Source organism: Sturnira hondurensis, unplaced genomic scaffold (genome assembly GCF_014824575.4).
Source record: "Sturnira hondurensis isolate 20B ecotype Veracruz unplaced genomic scaffold, ASM1482457v3 Scaffold0010128, whole genome shotgun sequence".
NCBI lineage: Eukaryota > Metazoa > Chordata > Mammalia > Chiroptera > Phyllostomidae > Sturnira > Sturnira hondurensis.
Window position 1 is genome coordinate 8,657,532 of NW_028082759.1, and position 14,448 is coordinate 8,671,979.

Below are 14,448 nucleotides of genomic sequence, written 5' to 3' on the forward strand. Positions count from 1 at the left end.
TCATATTTGTATGGTTGAAATGATATGTGATGTTTTTCTTCCATTAGATATTCCAAATGGTTTTTATTTTTATAGAAGATAGCTATTGATTTCTGATTAGTAACTTTTACACACTCACCTTATCAACAGCTTCTTTCTGATTATTTACTTTTACATAATTATCCTTGACAAAGTCATTTATTTTTGCATTTGAAAGTTTTGAGAGATATTACTTTTAGAAGAGTAAGCTTTAAAGGCTTATTTCCAGCCCAATTCAATTCAATATCATCAACTCATTATTGAGTATTAAATATTGCTATATGTGAGGTGTGGTAGCCATAAAATAACTACCATCTAATGAGGTGCATACTGCTTATGTGTCTGTGTAATATATAATATATATTATACATATATATATATATATATATATACAAATATATTACAAGGTTTCTATAAGTGCTATGAAAGGGGCAGAGCTGGCCTGCAGAGTTTTGGATTTTGTTTTGGAGGGAGTAGGAATCATGAAACAGGGCCTGCGGGCTGTGTAGAGATTTGTCAGGCAGAGAGGTGGGAGTGTCTATGAAGGCAACCCAGGTAGGGGGTGGCCCATACGAAGAGGAAAACAATTCACGTTAAGGGGATGCTGTGTGATTCCATTGGGTTAGACCAGAGGACGTGGGGAAACAGAATCAAGAGGGAAAACACAGCAAAGGGACAGCGACTATGTTTACATTCATTATGGGGGGGCGGAGAGATAGGGCGTAACTGAAGGCTGTTGATCAGCTGAATGCCATAAGCAAAGCTACGTTGTAAGAGAACTACTCTGTCAGCAGGGAGACAGTGTGGAGCAAGAAGTGACTGGTGCGGACGGACGGAGGAAGGGAGACCAGTCAGCAGGCAGTGTAGACACGCAGTCTGGACAAGAAATGAGGGCCTCCTCCAGCATAGCCACAATGGAAGTAAAAAGAAGGAATAAAATACAAGTGGCGCCGTGAAAACAGTTTTAACGACGAGCTTGGACAACTCGTTAGATAAGTAGATAAGGAGAATGAGGAAGTTCGTGGACTTTAATTGGCTGGAGGTCTGCTAAACGTGATTGACAATAACTGTTACCAGAGAGAGGAACTATTAAAGAGAAGAGAAAAGGCCACAAATCTGGTTTTGATATGTTCACTTTGTTATAATAATTATTATTTACTGAGTAGGAACATTATTCTTGCTTCAAGTCAAAACTTAACATTCCTTTGTAAAGATTTAGAATTAGAGAGTTAGCATTTCTTTCAGTCTAGACATATTTCTCTTACTAATACATTTAACCAAAATGTGCAGTAAACTTGGTTTCAGAGGAGGAAATGAGGGATAACCAAAACTAGGAATATTAATAATAGCACTAATACGCAATTACAGATTATCAACAAGAGATGGTGACAAACGTGTTTTCCCAATATACCAGGAAGCTGCAAGGGCAGAGCCCACAGGCTGGTCTTTTACCTTTTTTCCTCCAGCTAGGCTTCTTGTCCCAAGATGGGAGGTGCATTTTTCTCACCCCCCCCCCACCTCCTGCATCCAGGCTCCCCCCTGAGGTGAGGGACCGAACCTCAGAAAAACAAAGCAGGCTCCTGAGTGGCTCTCCTGCGCAGCGTGGTGCTGTGCTCTCCAGGGTTTGTAGACAAGGGAGGGTTGAGCTCAAGAGTGCACAGAAAGCTGAGAACCCACGCAAATGGTCAACATAGGGGCGAAAAGGGTTAAAACGTACAAACTTACAGTTACTAAAGGAGTAAGCGCTGGGTATATCATGTACAGCATAATAACTACACTTAACAATACTATATTGTGTATTTGAACGTTGCTAAGAGAATAGCTCTTAAAAGTTCTCATCCCAAGAGAAGAATCTGTAACTATGCGTGGTGATGGATGTTGACTATGGTGATCATTTCACATATGTACAAATACTGAATTATGATGTTGTAAAGCTAAAATGAATATAATGCTATATGCCAGTTACATCTCAATTTTTAAAAAAAGAAAGAAAAAAAAGATAACAACACAGAGGGGCAGGGATGTATCTCCAGGGCCATTTGTTTTGGGAATACTAGTAAATTGGGATCTAGTAGAAAGCAAAGTCTCCTCTTGCCACAGCCACAGGTTAAAAAATAATTATGTGACCTAATCCATGGGCTAAGGAGGACTTTCAGGAATTTGGGTTATGGCACCAACCTCCATCTTAAGGTTGGACTGGGTTTGTTCTGGTCGAGGTCAACTGGCTGGGTTTGCTCTGGTGGAGGTCAGCTGTCGCTGTTTGCTCTCCCCTCCGCATACTGGAAGAGGTTGCATCATGCCACTCCCCAGGCTCCCCTCCCTCCTCTTCGCCATGGCTCATGCTTCACTTGCTGTTGCAGATGAATTGGCTGCAGAGGGGAAAGGCTGAACGAAGCCAAAAAAGGAGGAGCTTAAACCGGTGTGCAAAATCTGGGAACCCGACTGAGCACAGGTTGGGGGCCGGGATAAGAGAAAACAGACATCCCCCACCTCCAGGTAAGAAGGCCCCGTGATCAGCTCCAGCCAGTGGCAGTCCTGGGTCTCCTCCGAGCTTACATAAAGGGACAAGTGGAGCCTGAGAGGCCACATTCTACAAGGTTGGAGCCCAGGGCACCCCGACATCATGAGTTGGCCCTTGCACCCCCGGAGTTTAATCCTCTACTACACTCTTCTATTGTTCTCTTCAACGTGCCTAGCTGTAAGTGTGCTCTCCACAAGGCGCATTTGTTTTTGACGGAAAGCTGAAAAATAAGAAAAGATATGTAAAGTAGTGAAATTTCTGTATTTTTCTCCTCTAGCATGTGGCCACCAGAGATAACTGCTGCATCTTAGATGAAAGATTTGTAAGTAGTTTCTACGTTTCTTGCTGTGTTTGGACTGCAGAGGGGCAGGGGAACAATAGGCATTCTCCGACAAATATTATTTGGCATTTGAAAGTCTGTTCACTTTGTCTAGCTTTTGCCTATTTTTATTAACAGATTTTAAGTGCAGCTTGTATCAAGATTTTAAACCACTCTGTTGTTGCATTTCCAGGGTAGTTACTGCCCAACTACATGTGGGATTGCAGATTTCCTGTCTAACTACCAAAACGAAGTAGAAAAGGACCTCCAGTCTTTGGAGGATATCTTAAATCAGGTTGAAAACAAAACATCAGAAGCCAAAGAACTGATCAAAGCAATCCAAATCAACTATAACCCCGATGAGCCAAAACCAAGTAAGGAACCTAATAATACTGACCAAGAAAATAATTTGTAAAATTCTTTTGCTGTTGTTTTTGTGGCTCTATTTGCCTAAGTGTGTTTGTCTCTTATCTCATGTTCCAGGTGGTGTACAAAGTGCCACCAAGAATTCCAAGAAAATAATGGAAGATATTTTGCAATTTGAAGAATTGATTCTGTCACATGCTTCAAGTATTCGGTATGCATTTCTGTTTTCACTTACTCTCCAGGAGTGATTGAGGTTTTATACTGCAAACTTTGGGGGGAATAATTTTTCCCCACTTCTAATATCCAAGTGGCATTATGCCTGAGCATCTGGAACACGGGCAAGCGTTTTAGTACCATGTGAATTGTACCGGGTTATAATCGCTTTTTAACAATCATATGGGAACAGGGGGTTCTGGATGTCCTCAGATGCTCTTATGACCATATTTATCAAAATGTTTCTTCCCCCCACCCTCATTTGTCTTACAAAATAAATTCAAATGAGAATTGGGGTGCGGAAACTAAAATTCTCTTTATAAGATCGTCAGCAAAGTGCTGGTGAGGGATAAGCCAGCAGAGGCATGGGGAAGACATTGGCTACAGAAGTTAAAAGATGAAGGGTAACAAACACGACAAAGCTGTGTGGGCTCAGCACAATGAACCTGCAATCACGTGCTCTCCTCCCTTCACTTGAAACTAAAATGTCTTTGGTGACAACTTCCAGGGACTCATTAACTTCCTGAACATAGAGTCTCAGAGACCGTTTTAATTTTCTCAGTTTTTATTTCTACACTGTTTTCAAAGCAGCTTAAGAAATAACAATAAGCGGTGGCCTGGGAGAAAGGGCCTAGGAGGGATTTCTCCTCTTTATGGTATGCAAGAGCCTTGGTCAGTAACATTAGTACCACCTGTCATTGAAGTTGAAAAGGTTAGCATGCAGAAACTTTGGAAGGGGTAGTAGAGAACAAGAGGGGTCAAATACTTTTTATATCCTTCTTCACAGAAAGATGCAATAGTCTATGTATTGTAGACAGTTTTGGTTCATTTCTGAGTATGTACAGCAACCCTGTGAGAACTACGAATGCAGGGGTTTTTACTTCCCCTGGCCTTTTCTCAAAGCCCTGTAAACAGAAATAGTAAGAAGGTTGGGAAAGTGTCTATTGTCTTATTATATGTAAGATAATGTCTCAGATCCTTTCCCCAAGTAAGTTGTAGATTACAGACCTTAATTAGGTCCTCAGTACATTCACTAGTGAAAAGCATAATTTGGCACTTGTGAATTAATGAACAGAGCCTTTCCTTCCCTGAGACTATCCAGTCTGAAGAATGATCACCAGGCAGTCTTCCCCTTAACCAGGCTCCTCACTCAATAGGTCATTATCTGCTGCCCTGATACAGACAGGCAAAAGTCAGAATGACCACTGTTTAATGACAATGGCATCGTTTATGGACAAGGACTTTGTTATCTTCTTTTCAAGACAGCTTAGAATTTTAACTCCTCTCAGTGAAACAACACCATTGTAGAGGTTTTCCCAAGAAATGGAGTAATGCATTGCAAAGTAATTCTCGAAAAGATAAGGTAGTATTTTTAAATGAAAACGCAAAGTTACACCTCTGAATGGAATGGGAATGCTCTATTCTCTCACTCTTTTGCTTGTAGATTTTTGCAGGACATATATAATTCAAATAATCAGAAGATCACGACCCTGAAACAGAAAGTAGCCCAGCTTGAAGCTCAGTGTCAGGAACCTTGCAGAGACACAGTGCAAATACACGATATAACAGGGAAAGGTAAGTGACAGACTGATATGGGGTCGCTTTCATCTGAGTGAATACAGCAAGAAAATATTTCCTGTTTTGGAGTGTATAGGAATGACTTTGAAAGTGCCCAGTCATTAAATCTAAAATGTCCAATTGCTTTGATTTTTTTTGAGTAGCTGAAAATCGTTGGAAAGGAATGATACTGTGAAAAGTAACAGAAAGCTTCATGGGATATGAAGAGTTGGCAACTTGTTAAAACTCACGTTCAAGGCTGGAACCGTCTTACCGGGATTTCAAACCGTAGTAAATGCGTATTCTTTTTCTTCTTCAGATTGTCAAGATATTGCCTATAAAGGAGCCAAACAGAGCGGGCTTTACTTTATCAAACCTCTGAAAGCCAAGCAGCAGTTCTTAGTCTACTGTGAAATTGATGAATCTGGAAATGGATGGACTGTGCTTCAGAAGGTATTGTTTCCCTCACTGTGTGGATTTAATAAATGCTTATATAAGCATCTGCCTTACGCCAGATACTTTTCTAAATACCTTGTGAGCATTAACTCAGTCCTTGAAATGACCCTGTGAGGTAGGCACAACGATCCCCTCATTTACAGAAGAGGAAACTTAGGCGCGGAAGGTAAAAGTAACTTAAGATCATACGACTAACTGGTAGTAACGGAGTCAGGATTTGAACCCAGGCAGTCTGGTTTCAGAGTCTGTGCCTTGACTCTATGCTCTGCTGTCACTGCTGTTGTAGATACATGATACCATATAGTCACAGAATCATCGTGACCAAAAAACCCCCAAAACCTAGAAGGGACCGGTTTCATTACTTAGATCAAGACCTACAGCTGCCAATTCCAAAAAGATAATGTCCTGCAGAGGATAAAGCTGGGCTGTTCCATGAAAGGACCCCCTGTTTTGTCTCTGCCAGTCCCCAGCCTCTTCTGCAATCCTTTCCTGTTTACTTCTGACCATGGTTACAACTAATCCTGCAGGAGGCGCCCAGAGGGCATGTTTGAAGGAACCTCTGGTTGGCAGACAGATTGAGCAATCAGTTGACCTTTCCACCATCAATACAAAAATCAGCAAATTCAGGCTGAAGTTCTGAGGCCTCTGAGTGTCTTCTAAAAACTACCACTAATTTAGAATTTACCATGTGCCAGGCATTCTTTAAGTATTTCTCTTGCATGGTCTCAAGTAATCCTGTAACAACCCTAACAAGTAAGCATCATTATTCTTATTTGGCAGCAGAAAAAACCGAGGCAACTTGACCCGAGTCACTTAGTTAATAAATGATGGGATCATACTGTCACATTTTTTCTTTTTTAAAAAATTTAATAATTGTTCAAGTACAGTTTTCTGTCTTTTACTCCTATCCCAGCCCCCCCCCCCCAGTGCTCCCCACCTCCCTCCCATTCCTCCCACCTTAGTTTTTGTCCATGTGTCCTTTATACTTATTCCTGTGAATCCTTCCTGCTTTCCCCTGAAATTCTCTCCCCTCTCCCCTTGGTCCCTGTCAGCCTGTTCTGTATTTCAGTATCTTTGGTTATATTTTGCTCGCTTGTTTGTTTTGTTGTTTAGGTTCCTGTTAGTGGTGAGATCATATGGTATATGTCTTTCACCACCTGGCTATTTCACTCAGCATAATGCTTTCTAGTTCTATACATGATGTTGCAAAGGGTAGTAGCTCCTTCTTTCTTTCTGCTGCATAGAATTCCATTGTGTAAATGTACCATAGTTTTTGGATCCATTCATTTACTGCTGGGCACCTAGGTTGCTTCCAACTCTTGGCTATTATAAATTGTGCTGCTACGAACATTCTCAACAAGTGTTTATAATGTTTTCTTTATGTGTGAGGATCATCCATTCTTTCCTTTTGCCTATGTACTTGTGTAATCAGAGGCTGGATGGCAGTGTGGATTTCAAGAAAAACTGGATTCAATACAAAGAAGGGTTTGGACATCTGTCTCCTGATGGCACCACAGAATTTTGGCTGGGAAATGAGAAGATTCATTTGATAAGCACACAGTCTACCATCCCCTACGCATTAAGAGTGCAGCTGGAGGACTGGACTGGCAGAACCAGGTACTGTTGGAGAAAGGGTTTCCTGTGGTCTGCAGTGTGCTCTCCAGCCATCAACAGACTGATGGCAGAGTCAGTCTGACAGATGCAAAGAGCCCAGCCAGCTATTTCCCCCAGAAGTCATTTTGGTTCTTGGGCAGCCCCAAGAGATAGGTCCTATGCAGGATGGATCTGAGTATTTTGGTACAATCTACTCACCCTAGAACCGTACAGAATAATCACGGACATTTACTGAGCACTTAATATTTATCAGAAATCAAGCATGAAATTGTAATTTAATCTAGTGCTAATAACTTTCATGAAGCAGATAACTTTATTACTCACATTTTACAAATTAACTTTTCCAAGGTCATATTGTTATGACAATGTAAAGGTGGGACTTGAACATAGGTACCTTGACTCTTCAGACTGACTTCTTAAGCCTATCTTGGTTGAAAAGTGAACCCAGCTTTTTCCCATTTCCTGGGTACCTTAAAATTAAATTAGCTGGATCCTTTAGTGAGGTGGAGTCCCCTCAATGCTCAGAGCTATCTGGGGGCTTTGAGCAATTGCATACCTAATAAAAATTCAGAAAAATATCCAACTCCCTTATTTTATAAAATAATGAAATATGTTTTGTGTCCAAACACATATTTTCATTTTTTTGAAATTTTTACCTGGAAAGTCAGTACCTCTCTTCCTGTGAAAACATCTTCTATTTTGCAAGTACTGGAGATCCAGGAAGAAGCTAAATATTCTCTGGAAATCCCTGTTCATGTACCACGGCCCATTCTTCCCTGAGCTCCATAGAATTCTGGCCCTCGTTCCTATTTTTTCCAAGGGAGAATCTCTCTCTGCTCCCCCAGTTCATGTTTTGTGAGTTACACAGGGCCCACTTCTTTTATATGACACTCTAAGAAGCCCTCCTTATTGCCACTACCATGTTGCCTTGGGGAAAAATAGTCCCCTTTGGACTCACCCTTCCAATTGTATGAGTAGCTCAAGGGGATGCAGCTCCTTTGGGTTTGGTGCATTAATTAATGGTCACTCAGTGTCAGCTAATGACTGTCGTTTATGATAACTGTGTGAACAATGCTAACCACTTAGATGAAAGTGAAAATATAAATATATTTTTAAATATAAATATAAAATCAGTCAGATTCATCCACACATCTGATAATAGGATCCTATGGGCAAAACAAACACACACACAAAAGAAAAACATTAAAACCACTGAAGTTTTTAGTTTTCATTGAAATGCCAGGAAGGCTTCTAGACCATTCTGGGTGGTGCTGATGAGCTCTGAACTGATTCATGCAGCCATTGCTTTTTGCCAAGTTTGCAGAAGACTTCATTTAGTGAGAATATTTCAGACTTAAGGAGCAAAGTTAAAAAATCCAAACAATTGTCCCGTAAGAGAGGAAACTTCTGAGATCCCTAAAGAAGCTCAAGACATGATGTGTCTATTTCTTTACAGTACTGCAGACTATGCCATGTTCAAGGTGGGACCTGAAAGTGACAAATACCGCCTGACATATGCCTACTTCATCAGTGGAGATGCTGGGGATGCCTTTGATGGCTTTGATTTTGGTGATGATCCTAGCGACNGGGAAGAAGCTAAATATTCTCTGGAAATCCCTGTTCATGTACCACGGCCCATTCTTCCCTGAGCTCCATAGAATTCTGGCCCTCGTTCCTATTTTTTCCAAGGAAGAATCTCTCTCTGCTCCCCCACTTCGTGTTTTGTGAGTTACACAGGGCCCACTTCTTTTATATGACACTCTAAGAAGCCCTCCTTATTGCCACTACCATGTTGCCTTGGGGAAAAATAGTCCCCTTTGGACTCACCCTTCCAATTGTATGAGTAGCTCAAGGGGATGCAGCTCCTTTAGGTTTGGTGTATTAATTAATGGTCACTCAGTATCAGCTAATGACTGTCGTTTATGATAACTGTGTGAACAATGCTAACCACTTAGATGAAAGTGAAAATATAAATATATTTTTAAATATAAATATAAAATCGGTCAGATTCATCCACACATCTGATAATAGGATCCTATGGGCAAAACAAACAAACACACAAAAGAAAAACATTAAAACCACTGAAGTTTTTAGTTTTCATTCAAATGCCAGGAAGGCTTCTAGACCATTCTGGGTGGTGCTGATGAGCTCTGAACTGATTCATGCAGCCATTGCTTTTTGCCAAGTTTGCAGAAGACTTCATTTAGTGAGAATATTTCAGACTTAAGGAGCAAAGTTAAAAAATCCAAACAATTGTCCCGTAAGAGAGGAAACTTCTGAGATCCCTAAAGAAGCTCAAGACATGATGTGTCTATTTCTTTACAGTACTGCAGACTATGCCATGTTCAAGGTGGGACCTGAAAGTGACAAATACCGCCTGACATATGCCTACTTCATCAGTGGAGATGCTGGGGATGCCTTTGATGGCTTTGATTTTGGTGATGATCCTAGCGACAAGTTTTTCACATCCCACAATGGCATGCAGTTCAGTACCTGGGACAATGACAATGATAAGTTCGATGGTAACTGTGCTGAACAGGATGGATCTGGTTGGTGGATGAACAAGTGTCATGCTGGTCACCTCAATGGAAACTATTACCAAGGTATGACTTCCTTCCGTAGATGTATGAGTTCGTGTATGGTTTATATTTTTATAAAAGGTAGACATAAATAAAAGGAAATGAGAAATAATTAGTAAGGATATTAGGGGGCTTATTATACGGTTCTTGATTTTAAATCGGAATTGGATAACTGTGCTTACACCTCAAACTGGTCCCTCTAAAGAACTCCACCTGCTGCAAAAATAGCCAGTGGTTTGTCATGGCCCCTGAAATTACCACCATCAGAGTTGACCCTTTGGGTTATGGTATCTCCTTCAGTTTACCATATCTATGATCTGGATGGACTAACATTGCCATATTTGTGCTAGTTAACACGTTAGCCTGGCTCCGCTACACACGAGCAGTGTAGCAGATATAACCAGTGAGCAGGAAACTGGTGTCTGGAGGAATGGAGTAAAGAGCGGAAAGTGTTGGTAAGGACAGGGGTCCGTGGGAGCCTGAGAGGAGGAGAGTCCCGCCTAAGAGTCTTCTGACCCTTACTTTAGGAAGGGGGGAAGGCAAGCTTAGTTGGCGCTAAGGCTGCAGTACTTAAGAACACTGGTTTTACTTCCCCACAAACTGTTGTTATGTGAGGAAGCCCTACTGTTGCTAAAAGATCCATTAAGATGAGCATCTGTTAGCTCCGCAGGGCATTGCCCTAGCCAACAGATGCCTTAAAATCCTTTAAAAATTATTCAAATTCACCTTTTGGCTTTCACAAGTTTTTTTTTAAACTAATTTATCTTTGCACCTACAAACCACATAATTAGAAGACATTCTCAGGGAAGGATTTTGATCCATATGACCCAGAGTAGCCATGTTGGTGGCCAGTATTGGACCCAGATATTGTGTTACAAAACTACATGAGATCTGCTGTCCACGGACAAGGAGAAGGCCAATTCAACCTGATCTCCACTTTATAGTGGAGATGTGAAATAACATTCTGGAACCGTTTGCTAAAGTCCCTCATACTTTCCAGCACAATTGTGTTTTCAGATGACTTGAGACCCCTGATCAGGAATCGGGACTCCTGCCATTCCAACTTGCTTGCAGAAAGACGGTCCGTAGTAGCTGAATCCAGATGGTCACACTCAGGGAGAAAGACAAACTGGGGAAACTGGGGTTCTAGCCCTTTTAGAAGGGAATATATTTAAAGTATGAAAGTAACTAGAAAGTATAACACAAGTGAAAGGGGTTGTTTAAGAATCCATTTATTTTCATTGTAAACGGAGATTTCAGGAATCCTTGGGGTATTTTCAGTTAGTTGCTAGCACTATAAATTTGATGTGACTATGGGCATCGTAGCTGACAGTTCTGTACAGACTCTCTGAGGTACAGAAATGCAGGAGCAATGATATGTCTGTCGACCATTTGTCTTAGGTGGCACTTACTCAAAAGCATCTACTCCGAATGGTTATGATAATGGCATTATTTGGGCCACTTGGAAGTCTCGTTGGTATTCCATGAAGAAAACCACCATGAAGATAATTCCATTCAACAGACTCACCATCGGACAAGGGCAGCAGCACCATATTGGGGGAGCCAAACAGGTCAGCCCGGAACACCATGTTGAAATAGAATATGATGAAAGCATGTCACCCTGAGAATCAGTGCTCATTTCCATTAACCCACAACATTTCAGAAACTTTTCTGAAAGTCTCTTTTTGTTTTCTCTCACCATATTCATCAATTTTGTCTTTTATTAAGAATGTTAAGCCTTAAATGGAAATTATAACTTAGTTTGGATTGTATTCCCAAATTACTGAATGCAGAGTTATTTAAAATTTGTTTATTTCATGCAATAACATTATTGTATATTTCCTAGGTGTATATGAAATTATTACCACATTTTTTTTACATTTTAATGATCACACATCATTTTGTTTCGGTGACTTTTAAAAATTATGTCTTAAATGTTTTTAGTATATGCTAACAAAATAGGAGTAAATTCTAGCATTTCAAATGCCTAAGTATTTTTCCATGTGTATTATCTTAAGTACTTTATAGTTAATTACTTTTAAATGGAGACAATTATATCTTTTTAATATATTTTTGTTTTGGTCATAGGCTGGAGACGTGTAAAAGACCATTTCAAAAGTGATTTACTTTTTCAGAAGGACTTTATTTGAACACATAAATGTAATATTTTTCATATGGGACAATGGACTTGTAAAGCCTCACTTCGTTTTAAGAGAACAAAAACCCATGTTGAAAACTCCACTGACAGTTTTATGCTGGTGATAATTTATCTACATGCCATTTCAATAAACTTTTGTTTCCTAAGATTAGATACATGGTACCTTTTATTGACCATTCAAAATCACCACTATTCAGTTTAGTAATTACAGCTCGACAATTATTAGTAGTTGCTGACTTGTCACTGTACACTAAATATTATACCTGCCTGTTGGGGAGTAAATGGAAAAAAATCATGGCTTTTCCTTCCAGGGGATATAAAAGAAACCCAGAAAAATACAGTAACCCAAAGTGACAAAATTTGATACAAAAACCAAACACAAGTCATAATCACATAACAAGATTCAAAGTACTTGAAGTGCAGCCGGGGACATATAGGCTGTTTGGAAATTCTCCCAGCACAATCTTTTGGCTCTGGACCCCCGAGGCCAGATGCGGGCACTCTGAAAGGACTGGAACTCAGAGCAGAGAGATTTCAGGAACAATCTGCTCAGTCCCTCAGTGGTCAACAGTGAGGTCGGTGCAGTGGAGCCCCGGCTTCATTCTGAATCTGGGGATATTCAGTTCTAAGCAGCTGGAGTCGAGGGAGCACCAACTTTCTGAGAAGGAACGCCTCAGTCTATATGAGCCACCACAAGATTGACCTTGTAAAGCAATTGAGTAATTCTCTGAGGGGAGGATTGGGTTGTTCTGAAATCCTGAGGTTTGGCTTTGGATTCTCTTCTTTTCCACAATTTCTGTCCTAATTGTCTCACTTCCTTGTTCTCATGAGTCTTGGTTTTAAAATATCCTATTGAGATTAGAGCGAATACACAACTGAGTATTCGTGAGACCTTGAGAAACAGGAATGCTTATTCAGTGTTTGCAGCACTCATTAGTGCATGTACCAGTGAAGGATTTATACCGCTAACATTTATTGAATGTGTTTGTTGTACTAGACACTGTGCTGAATGCTGGCAACATAGCGCACAGCACTATCCTCTTCTCTCTCAAACCTGCTCTATTCCATCCAGTTCTCAAATTCCAAACAACCATGAAATCATCCCCTGGTCTTCCTTATTCCTCCCTCCCATGTCACCAAGTCTGTCAAACCCACCTCTAAATATTTCTTATACTCATTTCCTTTTATAAACCCACTGCCACATTCTAGGTGGGATACACAGCGTCTCCTGCCAGAATAATGGCACTTGCCTTCTTTCTGCCCTTCATCATGCCTCCACCCTTGCCTGCCCCACCTCACTGTGCTCCAAACTACTTCTAAACTCAACACACACAGTCTACCCTGTAAAGTCCTTTAGGTGAGCAATTTGGTCATAGATAGGAAGAGGTATGCAAATATTAATGTTTTGATGGAATAATACGATATCAGTGATTTAGCCCGAGAATTATTTTTTAAAAGAAAATAACTTCACAAAATCTCAGAAATATAAATATAGCCATATATTTAATGACTGGGAAATTTAAAAATTATTTAACAGCAGAAGAATGCACAATCAAGGTAGTTTATTAGTACAATGGAATAGAAAGCAATGATTACATAATAAGCATTATATCTGAACATGAACATGGAAACATTAACAAAATAAGTGAAATCTCAGGATGAAAAACAATTCTACAATGACAATATAAAAAGTGCATAAGCCTATACAGTTCGAACAAAATATAATCTTGACATATATTTACTATTTGTACATATTTGTTCTCCCCCAACCAATATATAATACAAAATTTAATAAAAATTCTAAGCACAAAATAAATATAAAGAAGTTCAAATGTTTCTGCTTTTTTCCATGGTCACTTGTCCAACATGCCTTCTAAAACATCAAATAAAAACATTTTTCAAAAACATTTTGGAGACCTCTATTTTGTGGGCATCCTGAGTCTGTTCGGTCTGTGTGTTGGGTAATCCAGCATCAGTTGGTAAAGGCAGAGCTTCTAACTTGCCCTTTATATACCCCGGCATTGCTTGACTCATTATAATCAGTACATATTAATTTTGTAAATAAAAACCCATTGAGGTAGAGAAAAACATGAACTTCAAAATTCTACTTGTTTAGTTATTATTGAAGGGCTACATTTTAAGAATGAAAGTATGAGATACACTTTCAGACTGGATCATGTCTCCACAAATAAAATGGAAATTGAAATGATTATCTTGATCAATTAACTTTTAGAAATCTCCTTTTGAGTGAAACAAAGGCTTTGGGACTTCCTAGGCAGATTATTTTTCCTCACAATGCAAATCACAGGTAACTATTACTCAACCCTTCCCTTCACTTTTCCGGGCATAAAAACTTAGGTTATTGCAAAACAGGGAGATTGGGTACAAAACAGTGAGCGCAGTTACACACTCTGAAACACCTACAGAGGGAAGCTTCCAAAAAAGAGGGCACCAGTACAGATGTGCTGATACCATGACTTCAGGTCATGCAACTACAGAGCAGCGTTCTGTAATCACCAGACAGGGGTAATCACTTACCGGACAAATATCAAGATTTCTAAATAAACTTCTGAAGTGTTACAGCTTTACCCCTCACAATTCTCCTCTGTTTAGTGGTTTTACTTTAAAAAGAGTTCTTCAGATGTGT

The 14,448-nt window shown here is 40.0% G+C and overlaps 1 protein-coding gene across 3 annotated transcripts; it reads left to right on the forward strand.

Moving 5' to 3' along the window:
• Positions 1-2,527: 2,527 nt before the first annotated feature.
• FGG (fibrinogen gamma chain) lies at positions 2,528-11,952 on the forward strand. Of its 3 annotated transcripts, none has more exons than XM_037058354.1 (11): positions 2,528-2,716; positions 2,817-2,861; positions 3,052-3,232; positions 3,342-3,435; positions 4,882-5,012; positions 5,314-5,447; positions 6,883-7,067; positions 8,521-8,600; positions 9,470-9,667; positions 11,045-11,214; positions 11,732-11,952. In XM_037058354.1, exons 1-11 carry the CDS (start codon positions 2,642-2,644, stop codon positions 11,744-11,746), a joined length of 1,308 nt encoding a protein of 435 aa, XP_036914249.1. In that variant the 5' UTR covers positions 2,528-2,641; the 3' UTR covers positions 11,747-11,952. The 3 variants fall into 3 exon arrangements, with proteins under 3 accessions (XP_036914249.1, XP_036914251.1, XP_036914248.1); XM_037058353.1 differs by having other exon boundaries at positions 2,529-2,716; positions 8,521-8,633; positions 9,503-9,667; XM_037058356.1 differs by lacking the exon at positions 8,521-8,600 and having other exon boundaries at positions 9,390-9,667.
• Positions 11,953-14,448: the final 2,496 nt, after the last annotated feature.